Below are 17,455 nucleotides of genomic sequence, written 5' to 3'. Positions count from 1 at the left end.
AAATTGCCCTTTAGGTTTGAAATATGATACCATTCTATCCAGGTTGCTGTATTACCTGGCATCCTGATTACATTTTTGAATATGAGAATTATTACTTCCTTTTGTTATTTTCTTATGCTGTAATAAAAATACAGTAGGACAAGTGGAAGTTGGAGTGACCTATTTTTATATTTAGCTCCTAGTAAAAATAATTTTCTGGCACTATTACTCAGGTTGTACACAAACCAAAGAGGTTGAGCAAATACCAAGTGGGCCAGATCCTTATTTGATGTAGACAAACAGTAAAGTTAATTGTACTATGCAGATTTATGCCAGATAGGGCTATAGCCCAATCAGTGTCTTTATATTACAGTGATTAAATGTGGAAATTTGATTGGCTACCTTACCTAATGCTGCATCTGGTAATGTTTCTTATGAGCACTTCTCGCCCCCTGACCTAATTCAACCCTTCCATCAGAATGTGACAACCAGGCATTTTGAGAGCGTGCAAACTGACAAGCAGTGGTGACTAGTTATAAGTTCCCTTTCCTGCTGGGGTTTTCCCATTAAAGACACTTGTATATATTTACCTCTGTTTCTCTTTCTTTTCAGACCTGTATGTGGAATCAGAGGAAAAACTCTCATAATTAACCTGCCAGGCAGCAAGAAAGGGTCACAGGTAAGAAATGTTCATGTTGAGTCTAATTTTAGAGCTTGCTGGCATCCTATAAAAAACACTTCATATTACTTGACATGACAGAAAAATTAGCTACACAACCAATTTTTTAAAAATCCATGGAGATATGTGTCAGAATAGCCAAAAAGCAGGATCAAGCACGTTGTTGTCTGCAACTACAAGAGACTTCATTCTGATTCTCAAGGAGAAATAAGAGCTCCAGCTCAGTCTTATGTATGAAAAATTCCTTTGTTTCTTACTACCAGTTTTGGTCAGGATGGGGGAGAGGCAGGGGAGGGAAGAAGGCAGGGGGTAGAGGGCAACGATTTTAAGCAATTATGAAGATATATATATTCAAAAAAAATCATTTCCTTTCATTACTGAATTTCAGAGTTATTACAGTTGATAGGATTCTAAAACTCAGTTACTTTTTACCCTTCATATACTTTTTTTTTATTTCACTAAGTATGGACAGTGAAATTAGTTTGGTCAGTTTTCTATTTTAAGTTGTTTTCATTTCCTGATTCTAATACACTATCTTAATTATGTTACATATTATAGTTTCTATCACAGCAGTGAAAGATTCACATAAAAATAAGAATTTTACCCCATATTTACTACTGTTTAAACAGAAAATTTAAAAAATCAGTATTAATAAACTTGAAAAAGTTTTTAAATTGTATGGGTGTACACATGCCACCAGCACGATTATTGGAAGACTTTTCCCTAGTGGTGCCCATTAGGTCAACTGTAGCGCCCCCTGTGGTGTGCCTCACAGTGTTGCATATATATCCCTGCCGGCCTCACCCCTGATTCCGTTCCTTCTTTACACGAGTGACAGATGTTGGAGCTTCTGACTTCTTGTCTTTTTTGTGTAGATTTGCTGTCAATTAGTTAGATAGCTAGTGTTTCTGCATGTGAGATGGAGCATGTAGTAGTCCCAAGGATTAAACAATGTGTTAAGTGCAGGAAGCATATGACTACAGGTGGCCTGCATGCTGAATGTTTGCAATGTTTTGGAGAAGAATATCTTCAAGATTGGTGTAACATCTTCAGGAGTTTCAAGCCCCATACTATACAAGAGAGGTCAGAGACGTAAATTGCTGCTACTGAAGTCAGCACTTGACCCAATGACACAGCTTCCACTCCCTCGGTGCATAACATGCTGGCCTTGGTACAGGATACTTCAGCACCGAGTCAAGAGGTGTGCCAGAACTATTGGTACCAATTCACTGTGCATTAGATGATCTCATTGAAATGGCACCATTCCCATTCACTGGTGCCTAAGAAGAAGACAACCAACCAAGAATGCTCTCTCTCCAGGAGGCCAACTTAGGACTTGGAGGCTGTCTGCATGGCCAAGTCAGGCATGTTGGCCCCAGCACTGTTCACTCCGGCACCAAGGACAGGGGCCCTCAAGTCCGGTGTCAGTTGATTCTCCAGAGCCTGTGGTGGTGGTGAAGGAAGACCCGGACTTGCCCTCTACACCTGACATCTTTGAGTTCTGTGCGGTACCTCATTGAGTTTATGGCGCCGACCTTGATGACAGTTGAGCAGCCCTACCATCTGCTAGTGACCCTTCTGTCAATTTTGTCCTATATGTCCTGCAGTTCTCAGTACAAACACCACTTTTGGAACCGTTCTCGGCACTAAGACTCTTTGCCGGTGCCAGCCCAGACTTGGCAGCCTCAGTGGCAGGTGCCCATTCAGTGGCCCTTCCGGATTCTCTGGGCATACCACCAGAGCCAAGGACAGGTCCTATCTTCCAGGGCTGTCCTGGTGGCACCGTCAGTCTGAGCAGCACTGTTGGTGGCAGCTTTGATGCCACCCCCCTCCTCTGGAGCCAGAGGCACAGTCTGGGCCAGCCCAGACTTGGCAGCCTCAGTGGCAGGTGCCCATTGAGAACTCCAATGGTGTTCTCACCTGCACCAAACCAGCAGGACTTGCTATAGGGGGGAGAAGTGGTGGAGGACCATCTGCCTCAGATGAGGTGGTGGTGGGCATGTCCCTGTCCCCACCTTCAATGGACTCTTGTGCCCACCAGCACTTTTGTCAGTGGGTGACCCAAAACCTTAGCTTCCAGGCAGAGGAGGTAGTGGAAGAGGCGGACCCCATTTTGTATGTCCTGTTGCCTGTGGATTCAGCAAAGGTCGCCCTTCCTGTTATTAGGACCATCCAGACAACCATCAAGGTCTTGTGGCAGATATCCGCATCCATTGCTCCCGTGGCCAAGGGGATGGAGAAGGTGATACTTTTGTGCAGCAATGGGGCTATGGTGCCTCTTCCCCACCCCTAGCCAGGATCTCTGGTGGTGGATGCTATGAACCACAGCGGCAGCTGAGACCCACCCCCAGAAACAAGGAGGCTAAAGTACTAGACCTGTTTGGGTGTAAGGTGTATTCCACTGGGGACATCCAGCTCAGGGTATTATACCAACAGGCGCTTCTTAGCTGATATAACTTCAATTACTGGAATGCTCTTTCAAAATTCCAGGAGGTCCTGCCCTTGTAGGCAAGACAGGAATTTACAGCAGAGGTACAGGAGGGACGCACAGTGTCTAAGATGGCAGTGCAGGGGGCCCTGGATTCAGTGGACTCGTCAGCCTGTACTCTGGTTATGGGGATTGCCATGAGGCATAATTCACAGTTGGAGGTGCCTGGCCTCCTACCTGAGTCCTTTGGTGGCTCAGGCATATTTGTGGAGAAAATGAACTCGCATCTCCACAGTTTGAAGGACTCCAGGGTCACCCTTAAATCCTTGAGGATCCATATGCCTGCCCCACAACACAGACACTTTAGGTTGCAGCAGCCTAACCAGTTTTTCCCTAGTCCTCCCAAGCAAGACCAAGGATGCCATAGGGATCGGCACAATAACAGGAGGGGACCTCCTCAGTCCTCTTCCAATCAATGCCAGGGCAGTTCTAAAACAAAAGGAAAAACTAACAAGATGGTTTAATAGGTGATGAGTTTTCGTGGGCAGGACCCACTTCCTCAGATCATATTCTGGAAGAGAATTGGCTTGACCATATATACCAAAGGAATACTAGGGCACTTCTAATCCCCGGGGCCTAAGTCCCAATTTTGAGGGTATGCTTGAGGACAGAGTACCAGAACCAGTTCCAGATCCTGTCCCGCCCTTTGGGAACCGTTTGTCCCACTTCTACCATGCATGGTTGCAGATCGCCTCAGACAGGTGCGTCCTGAGCACAGTAGAAGTGGGATACTCTCTACTTCCATTCCCTCTCTTCCTTCCAACCCCCTTCCTTTCCATCTTCAGAGACCCTTCTCATGGGCACTTGTGACTGGGTACCCCCGTCCCTGGGTCCTCCTGCGGACAACCCCGAGAGCTGGGGGAAGGGAGTGGAAACCGGCTCGCTCCCCCGGCGATGTGGCGCATGCACCCAGGTCTGCGCGCCGCGTTTAAAAGGCAGCCAGACCAGCTGGTCAGGGGCAGAAGAGGCTGGGAGCGCGGGGCCAGCGCAGGCGTCCCGGCAAGCGGCCGCAGACGCTGGAGGCAGGTGGAAGCCTGCGGAGATCTTGGGCGGTGGCGGAACCAGCTGGGAGTACGGGGCAGGTCCGGGTGTCCCAGCAAGCAGCTGCGGGTACCAGGCAGCGGAGAGAGTGGCCGCGGGCGCTGAGTGAGCGGAGGCTGGCTGGAGGCACCGCGGCAGGGCGGCCAGAGGCGCTGAATCGGCGGAGGCGGCCAGGGAGGGCACCGAAGGACAAAGGACTGAGACACCAGGGGAAGACTGGTCCGGACCCCAGGACGCACACTGGGCTCGAAGACGAGACGGCCGAAGACATCACCCTCTTGAGCAACATTCCTGACAGACCCGGAGGGGCCGTGAGTAACCCCACGACAGGCGCCTAGACCTCCCCTTCCCAGACTTCGGGTGACTCTCTCACAACCGTGGGGAAATTTGCGGCTTGCTGGGCGGTAGGTTGGTCTCTCCCAAATGCATTGGCGTAGACCAATACCTAACCCCCTTTAGGGTACAAGCCCAGAGCAAAACTAGGGAGCGGGGCCAAAACTAGGGAGCGGGGACCCGACACGAGCTTGGGCGGAGAGGGGGGGGAACCGTGACAGCACTCCTGTCACTAGGTGTGATAGAGGAGGTTCCTCAGTAGTTCAGAGGCAGAGGATTATATTCCTGGTACTTCCTTATTCCTAAGGCCAAAGGGGTCTGTGCCCTATCCTGGACCTCAGGAACTTAACGCATCTTCAGAAGAAAACTTTGGTTCCATATGGTCTCCCTGGCCTCCATTAGCCTTTCCCTGGATCCAGGGGACTAGTACGATGCCCTCGATCTCAAGGACATCCACTTTCACATTGCCATTCTCCTGGAACACAAACAGTTCCTGCATTTACTCATGGCGGGCAGGCATTACCAGTTCTTGGTGTTGCTATTTGGTCTAGCCACAGCACCTCGAGTCTATACAAAGTGCATCCTGTTTTTAGACCACGGTGAACCTCATCTCAGAACTGCAGAGGTACCCACTCACGATGGAGCAGAACTGAATGAGGTTCCTGGGCATATGACTTGTGCATGTACTTTCTTAGATATGCCCATCTCCCTCTGTGCCCACATCAGGTATGGCTGGCATCATTCTGATTGCACCAGCATGGCCAAGGCAGCATTGGTTCACCATGCGCCTGTCCCTTCCAGTGTCCAGGCCCATAATGCTACACCTGGTGCAAGATCTGCTGATCCAGGAGTTCAGCAGGCTATGCCACCCAAACTTAGAGTCCCTCCACCTCACAACGTGGATGCTTCATTTCTGAACTGCCTTTGAGCTCCAGTGTTTGGAGATGGTCAGGGAGTTTCTAATGGGTAGTTGCGAGCCTTCCACCAGGGCGACATATCTAGCTAAATGAAAGAGGTTCTCTCTGTGGTGCCTTATTGGGGGATCCACTCCCCTCCTCCCCTCAGCAGGCATCAGTTCCTCTGCTCCTTGAGCAGACACTTACCTTCCTTCCTTCCCCCCCCCCCTGCATCCCCCTCCTGTTCTGCAATGTGATTTGTCCTTTTCATATTTGTTCATTTTTTTAATTGTATCCTTTGGTATATATGGTTGTGACTACTTTCTTCCACTATTTGATCTGAGGAAGTGGGTCTGGCCCACGAAAGCTCATCATCTAATAAACCATCTTGTTAGTCTTTAAAGTGCTACATTGTCCTGCATTTTGCTTCTTCTCCTTGACTACTTCCTTTCTTAAAGCAGCAAGCAGCAGGGTTTGACCATCTTGTCCATTAAGGTGCACCTGGCCACTATCTCTGCCTTCCGCCTGGGGTCAGGACCAACGTCCTTCTATGGGGACCCAATAGTGAGTGACTTCTTTAAGAGTTGGGACCAGCTCTACGACAGCCTTTGTCCCCTTGGGATCTGAATTTATAAGGACAAGGTGCAGCTTTGACCCCATCCTACCTTTCTGCCCAAGGTAGTGTCACTTTTCCATGTCAACCGGGATATTTTTCTCCCTGTGTTCTTCCCAAAGCTGCATGCCATGGACAGTGAAAGGGCACTGCACTCCTTAGATGTCAGGTGTGACCTTGCTTTTTATCTGGAGTGTACTAAACCATTCCGGCAGTTGACACAGTTTTTATTTCTATTGCGGACCACATGAAGGGCATCCTGATTACATCACAGCACCTCTCATTCTGGATCACTATATGTATCAAACTGCTATGACTTTGCTAAGGTGCCAGCCCTGCCTATCGCAGCCCATTCCACTCAGGAACAAGCATCATCAGTGGCCTTTCTGGTGCAAGTCCCAATTCAAGACATCTGCAAGTATGTGGTCTTCAGTACACACCTTCACAACTCATTATGCCCTCACCCAGCACTCCCAGGATGATATAGCAGTTGGCAGAGCTTTATCGAACTCAGCAACGAGTCAAGGTCTGACTCCCTCCTCTGTACAAACTGCTAGTAAGTCACATATTGGAATGAACATGAGCAATCGCTTAACCAAAGAATGATTTCTTACCTTTGTAACAGTTGTTCTTCGAGCTATGTTGCTCATGTCCCACCTGCCTCCCCTCTGGTGGATTGTTTCAGCAAGAAGGAACTGAAGCAGGAGTCAGGTCAGCAGGGATATATATGCGATACCATGAGATGTCAATACAGGAGGCGCTACAGCCAACCCAACAGGTACCTCTTGGGTAAAGTCTTCTGATAGTCGTGCATGCAGTGCGTGCACACACATATTGGAATAAACATAAGCAACACAACTTGAAGAACAATGGTTAACAAATGTTTTTCAACGTATCTTTTTTTAGTTTCTAAAACTTGATATGCCATGTGTTAAATATGGAAGACAGAGTGGCATTTTTTCTGGTTATTTTTACAGATTATTTCCATTAGTCCCTCAATGTGCTATGTCTTATCCAAATAAAAAGCAGGCATTATCTCTGTCCTGAGTTATTCACAATTTAAAGATAGGCAAATAAATAGACAAAGGATGATGGGGAAAAGGAACAACATACTAAAAATAATTATTTTAGTGAACATGTGAAATTTGTGCAAGCAATAAAGAACAAGCATGGGAAGAGTTTTAAGAGAGTAGGGAGGCAGCAACCATGCACACCAGGGCTGTGGCTTGCTTTTCTTCCTGTTCCCCTAACGATAAGGGAGTGAGGGGAAAGTATTTAGATTCTGTGATTTCCTCCTCTGTCCCCTCCACCAGCCAGGAGTGAGAGGCATGCATAGAATCCAAGTACTTTCCCCTTGCTGCTGTGCCCCTGCTCCCTTGAAACTCCACCCTTGAGAACAAGATCACACTACTGAAAAATGTTTAAAAAAATTGTAGTTAAATCTAATAAAGGAGGTGGTTTTATAACCTGATATAACCTTTCTTTGTCTCCTCCCCTCTCGCCCCCCATTACAATAGTTTATGAAGTCATGCTGTCTTAAATTTCAGCATAGGTTATTAAGGCCCATGTTGGAAGGTATACTTCTGGGATGTAGGAACCTCATGAACTGAAAATAACGAGTTTGTTACAGAGGTATGAAATGACCATTAGCTTTTTCTTATGAACTGTTATGTCCCTTTTAGTTACATTAAAATAACCGTACTAAATTTTTTTTTAGAATTTTTTTTTAGAATCTGATAGAGGTAGCAGTGGGGTGGGGCAGGAGGCACTGTGGATATGGTGCTGGGGAAACCAGCTTTTAAGACGGCTCCTCTAAGAACCGGCTCCTGTTCTCCCTCACTGATTCTTATACAGAGGCAGCAAGTACTCGACTACTCACTTACATTCCTAAGGCACATTGCATATTTCACTTGGCTTCAGAACATATTCAGTGTATGAAAGAACGATATGTGATACTAGGATATGCTGTCCAGAGAACTTTTGTGCAATGTGCCTTATAATCAAGATTTATAGGAAATGTCTCCTACTTTTTGCCTGCTATATTCCTTTATTTAATGTGGCCTCAACAAAAGAAAGAGAGAGAATCTTTTATAACCTTTATGTTGAAATATTCTCAGTTGGCATTAAGTTATTAAAGATAAGGGTGCAGTAAAACCCAACTTAGTTTTCCAGTTCAATCCTCTAGCTTGATTACAGAAAATGTAAGTCATAAAAGATCATGAATTGATGCTTCCAATTATTCAATGAACTATTATAAAGAAATGATTAATTAAGCAAACAATCATGCAGTTGCAACTTATACGGTACTACAATTATACTTATGCTTAAAAAATTAAATAATATATTGAAGTATGGTCAGTCCACTGACAACCAAGTGAAGTACCGCCTTATAATCTTGGAATCTAACAGTACCCTTTTGCAGTTTAGCAAAACTACTCCTTTTATAAGCCATTATAATATTAATTAACAGTAAACTGCTCTTTCTCATAATTGTATTTCAGCCACTTTCTTATAGGCTCTTTACCATTGTCTTTCCCATACTATTAATATAGATAGCATTATAATAAACATTCACAATTCTCAAAAACAATCCTGAGAACCTTGCTTTAAATCAGTTATAACCAAGAATAATGGGTAAAATAACCCTGGGTCATGTCCTTGCTAAATCTTACTTTTCTATTCTGTCTCCAACTTATCTTTCTCATACTAGCAAATTTAGTTTCCAATATTCCTCTATTCTTAGGCTTAAAACCTAAGTCATTGTATAGGCTACAGAGAGGCAGATCACTCCCTGAGGTACACATTCAGGGTATCTCTAGACTACATGGCTCCGTCGACGGAGCCATGTAGATTTGTTTTTTTGGCAAAGGCAAATGAAGCCGTGATTTAAATGATCACAGCTTCATTTAAATTTACATGGCTGCCGCGCTGAGCGGACAAACTGCTGATCAGCTGTTTGTCGGCTCAGCGCGCTAGTCTGGACGCTCCCCTGCCGACATCAAAGCCCTTTGTCGGCAGCCCCGGTAAACCTCATCCCACGAGGAATAACAGGGCTGCTGACAAAGGGCTTTGATGTCGGCAGGGGAGCGTCCAGACTAGCGCGCTGAGCGGACAAACTGCTGATCAGCTGTTTGTCGGCTCAGCGCGGCAGCCATGTAAATTTAAATGAAGCCGCGATCATTTAAATCGCGGCTTCATTTGCCTTTGCCTTACAGCCCTCATCTACATGGCTCCATCGATGGAGCCATGTAGTCTAGACAGCCTCAGTGTAAAGTGTTATGGGTCCACTGATGTTATTGGGTATATGACAGTTTACAGTAGCAGAGATTCTGCTTCCTAGTGTTTTTAACATTTGTCAGTCCAAATACTGAATACTACCAATCATGTGGGATTTAGAACTCTCTTTTGGGATTTGTTTGTCAATTCTCAAACCAAACATTGTTTTGTTTTTGTTGTTTGCGTCTTTATTTTCCTAAAACAGCCTGTTTACCTTTCAAATATGTTAGTAATTCTTTGTGTACTTTCTCAAAGAATCCCTGCTTTTCATTTTGGGTCAGCTTACAACTTGTTTATCACTCATCTCCTGTTTTGCTTTTTGAAGTTTAGAGTTTATTTAAATAAAGATTTATATGCTTTGGTATTTGCAAGGCTGTTTTACAAAAAATAGTAGTTTTGGAGAAAAAGTAGCAAAAGTTTCACACACGAAGATTATTTTTAGTGTATATGTTTAATGTAGTGTATCTGTATTTACACCTAATTTACAGCACTAACAATACAGAATTAATTTTCAAATAACTTAGAAGTAAACCTGTTAATTGGTTTGAACTGTAATTCAGATACACCCTTTAAGAGGTTTTTTTAATCTTTCTAGCAAATTGATTCCTATGTAGAGTCTAGCATAATCTAAAGGATAAGCTACTTTTTATTTTGTATAATGTGATCATTTTTTATTTCCTGGCAATATTTATTATACCTATTTCTACCAACAACACAATGTTAATTATTCGAACTATTTGTTGTTGACTGGATTCTTCAGAATTGGAGACTTCATTTTAAAAAGAGTTTTTTTTCTGTATTTCTAGTTAGAGAAAACTGGAAAACGAGCACCAACTGTAACAAATGCAGCATTGTCTTCTCCCCTCCCCATCCTGCTCCTGTGGTCCTCACATCACAATGCTGCTCTCCTCTGTGGCCACCCTATCAATCACATAGACACTCATTAATCAGATATGTACCCACCCATTATTTTCAATGGACACAAAGTACTGTTGTGATAAGTTGGGAATTTTCTGTAATATTTTTGTGATGCCTGTGCATGCCTCAGTTTCCTCAATACGGTACTTCATACTCTGTACTTTTAGTGGCATGCCTGTGCCAGTGAGCGACCCACATTCCAGCTGTCTGAAGTATCTGGTGGAAGCTCACATGCGAAACCATTGCTATGTCTGCCACTATTCAAGCCTCATATGAAGAAGGGCAGGGAAGCTAGACATTGAGCCAAGACAATCAGACTTGTCACTGAGTTCCTCAGCATCATTGCGGAGTTCATCTCTGGCAGCATGTGTCTCTCGGCATTGTTCCCCTTTATTAGTGCCAAGGAAGAATCACAAAAGGCTATGGTCAAAGATAAGTTGTTCCCCAGCTCCAAGAAAGGACAAATACATGGAATGCAGTGGTGTGTGACCTGAATCAGCCCACTCCTTTGCCTCTGCCCCACAAGCAGCAGCATCAACTTTTCCATGCTTACAGGTGCCATTGAGTCTGGTGCAAGACCAATCACTGACACTTGGGGAGGGGAAAATCTTAGTGCAAGGGAGTTCATGGTGCTATTCATCTCAAAGGCATTCACTGCAGCTGGAAACCTGATGGCACTTTCTGGTAATGCCACCAACCTTGCAAGTAGGAATAAGAGATCCTCCGGAATAGGGCTTTATTCCGGAGGATCGCGCCAGTCTGGACGCTCTTTTCCGGCTTTTCCCCAAGCCGGAAAAAAGCGGCGGCCATGTTTATTTAAATCCCGCGGGGGATATTTAAATCCCCCGCGCATTTCCCTATTCTGACTTCTCTCATTTCCATAGCTATTACGGGTTATGTGGCCAGTATAGACACAGCCTGTGAGTCTGTTATGGGTCTAGTCAGACATCCTTATGGCAGATTCCATCCTTCCTGAGCCCACTTCCAAAAGAGCAGACAAAAAAGTACTTTGCCTCTGCCAAAGGGTTTTAGTATCTATATTCCCACCCACCCTTGTGGATCCCTTGTGGTCACAGCAACCTACCAAAAAAAAAAAAAAAACCCAAAACAACACTCCCCTAAAAAAACCAGGCAAGGGCTACAGGGTGTTCCCCCCCTCCCCCCTCCAAAAATGGACCAATTTGGTATAAAAATTATTGGTCTGATGGATTACAGGTCCACATCTCCAACCAGTAAACATTACTTGGGTAGTATGATTATAGCATCTGCAGGCCTGCCGACATGGTGGTGAAAAGAGGGCAACTGCCCCAGGTCCCAGTGATTCTAAAGGGCCTGAGACTCCTAGTCGCAAGTTCCAGGCCCTTTGATTCACCTCTGGAGTGCTGCGTGGTGCACTCCAGGCGGTTCTAAGAGCTGAGGAGGGCGGTGTTGGCTGCCTGAAGACCTGCCCCTTCTGGTAGTGTGGAACTGTGTCTCCCTCTCCCCCTCCCCTCCCCCTTCACACACACACATACCTTGCTCAGGGGCCTGGTGTCACTGTCAGCTCCCCTAAGCATCTGAGACTCAAGTGTCTAAATTCAAGGACTTGCTCCCCTCAGGAGTCTAGAGAGGAATTCACTGCTCACCTGGAGGAAGGAAAGACTATAGCCCCCTCCAATTTGCCCTGGATACAGCTGATACAACTGCTAGAACTATGTCATTGGTGGTAGTCATGTGAAGGTACTTTTAGCTCCAGTCTTCAGGCTTACCACCAGAGGTTCAACAGTCCATTCAGAATCTTGCTTTTAAGGGAAATTCACTCTTCTCAGAACAGATGAATACATAAATCCAAGGCCTGAGGGATTCTAGGGCCACTCCTTAGTCCCTGGGCCTCTGCTCCAGCACCTTCAAGAAAGTACTTTAGATCTCAACAGCCCATCCTCCTCTTGGATCCACCACTGCAACAAGATCTATATAAGAAACAAAGCAGGGTTTATAAGTGCAGGCAACTGCCCTCTTCTTCAAGGAATGTCCCTGTGGGTACTCCATTTTAGATGGCTGTTACCCCTGCGCCTCTAAGCAGAGATTTGTGATCGCGGACTGCACATACAGGATGACCAGCATTTGCCATATAGAGCTGCTATCTCACATGCGCAGCCAACCATCCCCTTAGTTCCTTCTCTACTGCCTTTGGCTTTGGTCGGAATTCAGCAGTGCTCTCAGAGTCTTCTTTTACCTGTTACCATTACCTTCTTAGTATTAGTTTTCCCATTCAGACAACTTTCTTCTCCCCCCTCCCCTTTAAAAAAAATCCATTCCCTGCTTAAACTGCTATTCTGGCCTCCCAGCCATGCCTAGTTCCCTGGGCTTTAAACATTGTCTGATGTACAGACTTTCCAACCTGGTCTCCAACAGACATTCTCAGTGTATCCACTGTGTAAGTCAGGTGCACATACCTCAAAAGTGCCCCCACTGCAAAAAGAACCAGAAAGGCTGAAGAGTTGCAACTGAGGTTGCTCCTCATGGAGAAATCTATCCACTTGGCTTCAGACCCAGAATATACAATGACACAGCAACCCTCTCCAACAGCAGCTTCAAGTTGAGCTCAAGAGACCTTGCTCCTACTGTGGTCTCCAGGTAGCTCTCTCACACCTCTCTGAGTAACTCCCCTTCAAAAAAGCTCTCTCCAGCGCCAAAAAAATAAACTAAAAGATCATCCCTAGTTACATCCTGAGGAACAAAAGACCCTGTACGAGCGAGCTCTAAGGCAGGCATGCATACCAAAAGTAAGACACTTCTGTTGGCACCAGCAAAGATGCAGAAAACCTCAGCATCAAACAACTCAATGCCACCACCTACTGCACCCCTGCATACTAGCAAGCATTCAGCACTGTCGGTGCACAGCTGGTTGCTCAGCGTTTTTTTTCCACCTACGCTGGTAATGATCTTTCCAGCACTGCAGCATTGCACCAGCCACACAGACTTGCTGGTAACCTTGACACTTGGTACACCTCTTTTCGGCAATAACGGCACTCCTACTGCCACACAATTTAGCCTACCCACAACACCAGCTGACTCAGCTCCTCCAGTCTCCAGTGATGAGGAAGATAAAATGTCACAGGGGATGAAAACACCACATCTTTCCTCACCGAGTCCAACATCCTCCAGTGTGGCAGGACTGGAGTAATTCCCTCCAGCAGAGCCCTACACAATTACCTCGCCTCCCCAGCCTGGCTGTCTGGCAGTCCCTGGAGGGAGGGGAGAAGGCACCTGTGAGGTCTGTATCTGTACCTGTGGTGAGGTCTGTATCCCCTCCGCTCCCCCCCATGGATACCCCTGCCTTTACCCATGCCATCTAATTGGCCATATTATGATCCCTGGGGTTTATATAGGGCGCAGCAAGCCCAGTGTAGGGGGGTAGAGTGGTCCCCCACTGAGCCGGAGGCGGAGGAACCCCTCCGGGAGCCATTTTGGGCCCAGCCTAGCCCCGCCCCCTCACCTGACTGGAAGTCAAAGGGCGGGGCTAGGACTATAAGAAGGCTGCCAGGGAGCTCAGTCAGGGCCCAGCCTCTGAAGGAGCTGGAGGCTTGTCTGGAGCTCCTGCCTGGGGAGGCTAAGACCTGGGCTAGGCTGCCCTCAGCTGCTTCCCCGGAGGCCGGCCAGGGCTTCCTGGCCTGGGCTACTGAGGCCTGGCCAAGCCTTCCAGCAGAACCTCCCATGGACCTGGAGGACGGGCAGGACCTGGTGGACCAGCTGGACCCCCGATGGGTACTGGAGCGCCGGGCCAGACGAGCGTGTGGGACTCTGCCGAGCGCCAACCCCTTGACCCTGGATCGGGCTGGCTGGACACTGCGGGGACGACAGCGCCTCGACTTCCTGATGGACCTGCTGGAGCTACAGGTACCTGGGAAGGGGGAGACGAGAAGTGGCCCAGGGGTAGCCCGGCCGAGAGCGGCCCGTGGCCAGCAAGTTACGGGCCGGAGCCCTGCTGAGCTAGTCGCAGCTGCACGGCTGCATTCAGGGCCCCTGGGCCGGGGCACAGTGAGGCGGGAGGGCCTGCGCCCCCCCCCCCCCCGCCACCCCCTTACTGGGTGGCAGTCTCCCCCTCACCGCTGCTACAGGTGCCATACCAGCCCCGTTCCTGGGTGAGGAGCGTCTACAGACTGGTGTTTGTCTGCAACCTCGCCTTGCCTTAGGGCCTGGCCGCCGCTTGCTGCCCGCCCGGAGCTAGGGCCTGGGTTTGGCTGGATATCGGTTGGCCCGCCCGGCTCGGGAGCCGGGCCTTGTAGACTGTATTTGTTGCCTGCCCTGCTCGTGAGCGCGGGGCTTCCTTAGGGGCGTTTGGGACTGTCCGTGCATCGGGCGGGGACTCTTAAAGGGGCAGGACTAGAACCGTTTCCCTGCCCAGAACTGTAGAATAAGAGACTGAGAAAGGGGTGGACTTATTCCTCTACGGCCCGGACCTGAAGCAAGGCTGGGCGCGCGAACGATTACCTCTGGGCCTGGACCTGAAGGAAGGCCGGGAAGAGACTCGCCCACCTGGACTATTTGTAAGGCGTGGTAACGCAGGGAGGCAGGCACGTCTCCCACTGTGCAGGAGGCAGAGGAGCCGTCTCCTGAAGGCCTACCGGCCTATCATAAACCCAATCTCCCCCGGAAGGGGGGGGGGAAGCTCAGGCTGTTGTGGACATTGCCGGAGGGCAGTGTCCTGAAAGGGATCCGGCCACCTGCCAGCAGTGCTAATTCCCCAACTCGGCGGCAGGTGGCGCTGTGGCGAGCGGGAAGCCGCTATACCCAGCCATATCAACAACCAACTCCAGTGCCAAGATCTACAGGGTCACCAGCCCTTTTTACCCCCCTCCCCTCAGTGCTGGATCCAGAGGAGCGCACAGACATCATAGAAGAGTTTGAAGAAACCAACTCCCCTGTACTGGCACATATTTCATGTTCTTTCCCAGATGATACTATTCTGCCTACCCCTCACACTTTGGAGGATTATTTTAAAGCCTTCTAGAAGCTCTGTAAGTGGGTCGCTGATTCCCTAAACATCTCTCTGGAACAATTACCAGAGACTCAGCATAAGCCTCTCCTGCTGCTAAGTTGGCACTACCAATGAATGCCATTAATGAACCCTACTAAAACCATCTGGGAAATCCCTGTCACCATCCCTCATGTATGCTATGGGGCAAAAAAATACTGTCACATCGCAAAGAGCTGATATTCTCTTCACACATCCCACCCCAAATTTCTTAGAGGTCAATGCAGTGATTCAGACAGGCAAACTAAATGCAGCTCATATCACCCCCTATGACAACGATTGGAAACGGCTTGATTTATTTGTCATAAAGGTCTACTCATCAGCCATCCTACAGCTATGAATTGCCAACTATGCCACCTTGCTGACAAAATACACTCAGAATATTTTTGCCCATTTGTTCAACCTTTATTGATCACCTGTCAAACAAAAAGAAAGAACAATACAAAGCCAGTGTTTAATGAGGAATCCCTTATTGCCAGAAAGGCTTTGCAGGCTGCATTAGACTTTGTGGATACTGCCACACGCCATGGTAGTGGTCATGCATCAGGCCTCTTGGCTCCACTCGTCAGGCTTCCCCAAGGAAATCCAGAGCATGGTGGAGGATTTGCCCTTTGATGGCTCCAAGCTTTTTGCTGCCTCCACTGATGCTGTGCTCCACATATTCAAAGACTCCAGGGATGCACTGAAAACCCTTGGGATTTACGTGCCTGCGAATAAGAAAAAAAAGGGCAGGGTATTTAACCAGCCTTTTGTGACGTAGTGGGGGTACCTGGCTGGTTTCTATGCTGCTGGCTCTGGGGTAACCCCCACTGGCTGCCGTGGGTACCACGACCCAGCAAAACAGGATGAGTCACTATGCAAACCAGTGGCCAGACACCCCCCCATGGAGAGGAACAAAGGAAGGTGGAATGCTGCCCTGGCTGGGGGGCAGGGCTGGAAGAGAGTTAGTGGGTTGCTGGCTGGAAGCATGGAGGAGACAGCCTAGGGAAAGGGACTGGAGTTTAGGGGCCCAGTCTCCCCCATCTCAAGGGGGCCTGAGGCATCCTAGCCCAGCTCTGTGACCAGATTACATCTATGCTGTGCTGTATCCTGGAGAGGCAATAAACTTCCTCTATTACACTGGCTGGTGCAGTCTGTTTGTGCCATTTCGGGGTGCAGGAGACGGGGGAACCCCATCGCGCCGTCACACCTTTCCACACCATGCCTTCTGTGCAACCTCAAAGACATTGCAACCAGAGATGCAAACAGCTTCAGAGTAGGTGCTGCCAAAGCAGTCATCCAGTTCTCAGCCATTGACATCCAGGCAAACATTTGAATGATTGGTTGTAGATAGCCCCAAATTCTCCACTGCCTCATACTATCACCTTCTCCCCATTTGGAGACCTCCTCATACCCTTCTATTCATTTTGAGCCACCATCACATTAGGCAAATGGGTGCTAGAGATTGTGCAAAAGGGCTACTGCCTTCTCTTTCTTTCTGTCCCGCCTTCCCAGCCCTCCTCCCTGTTTCTCTTAAGGGACACATCTCATGAGGCTGCCCTTATGCAGGAAATAAACCGCCTCCTGTTACTAGGGGCAATAGAGTACATGCCACAACAATAGAAGCAGAGTGGGTTTTACTAATGCTATTTTCTCATGATGAAAAAAATAGGAGGATGGTGGGCCATCTTGGATCTACACAAGCTGAACAGATCTATTCACACACCACATTTCATTGTTTTCCTTACTACCATAACCCTGGCATTAGAGAAAGGAGACTGGCTATTGACCTTTGACCTCCAAAGTGCATATTTTCATATCAGCATACATTACTCCCACAGAGTATTTCTTTGTTTCGTAATTTGCAACCACCACTTCCAATACAAGGTTCTCCCTTTTGGCCTTTCTGTTACCCCCTAAGTCTTCTCCAAAGTTCTCTCAGTTGTTGCAGCACATCTCCACAAGTGATGAATCATCATATTCCCCTTCTTAGATGACTGCCTCCTGAAGGGTTCCACTTACAAATGGACCACAGAAGCAGTCATCTGTACCATCAACCATTTTACCAATCTCGTTCTGCAACTCAGCCCCCTGAAATGCACACTAATTCCAACTCAGCAGCTTGAGTTTATCAGCACTCACCTCGACTGCACACAGGAATGATAGCATCCTCAACACCAATTTCTCTCACTCTCAAACTTTATATTACCACACACAACCACCCACAGACAACTGC

At 47.6% G+C, this 17,455-nt stretch overlaps 1 protein-coding gene across 19 annotated transcripts in view; it reads left to right on the top strand.

Moving 5' to 3' along the window:
• GPHN (gephyrin) overlaps positions 1–17,455 on the top strand; it is a 527,119-nt gene that overhangs the window by 288,040 nt on the left and 221,624 nt on the right. For all 19 annotated transcript variants that reach the window (XM_089778535.1, XM_075927413.2, XM_075927415.2 and 16 more), the window contains one exon: positions 592–658. In XM_089778535.1, coding sequence (XP_089634661.1) covers positions 592–658 — 67 coding nt within the window. The remainder of the gene's footprint in view (positions 1–591; positions 659–17,455) is intronic.

This window comes from Pelodiscus sinensis, chromosome 5, assembly GCF_052426305.1.
Source record: "Pelodiscus sinensis isolate ZL-2025 chromosome 5, ASM5242630v1, whole genome shotgun sequence".
NCBI lineage: Eukaryota > Metazoa > Chordata > Testudines > Trionychidae > Pelodiscus > Pelodiscus sinensis.
The sequence above is the reverse complement of the archived record's forward strand: the minus strand, read 5'-3'. Positions and strand labels throughout refer to the sequence as shown.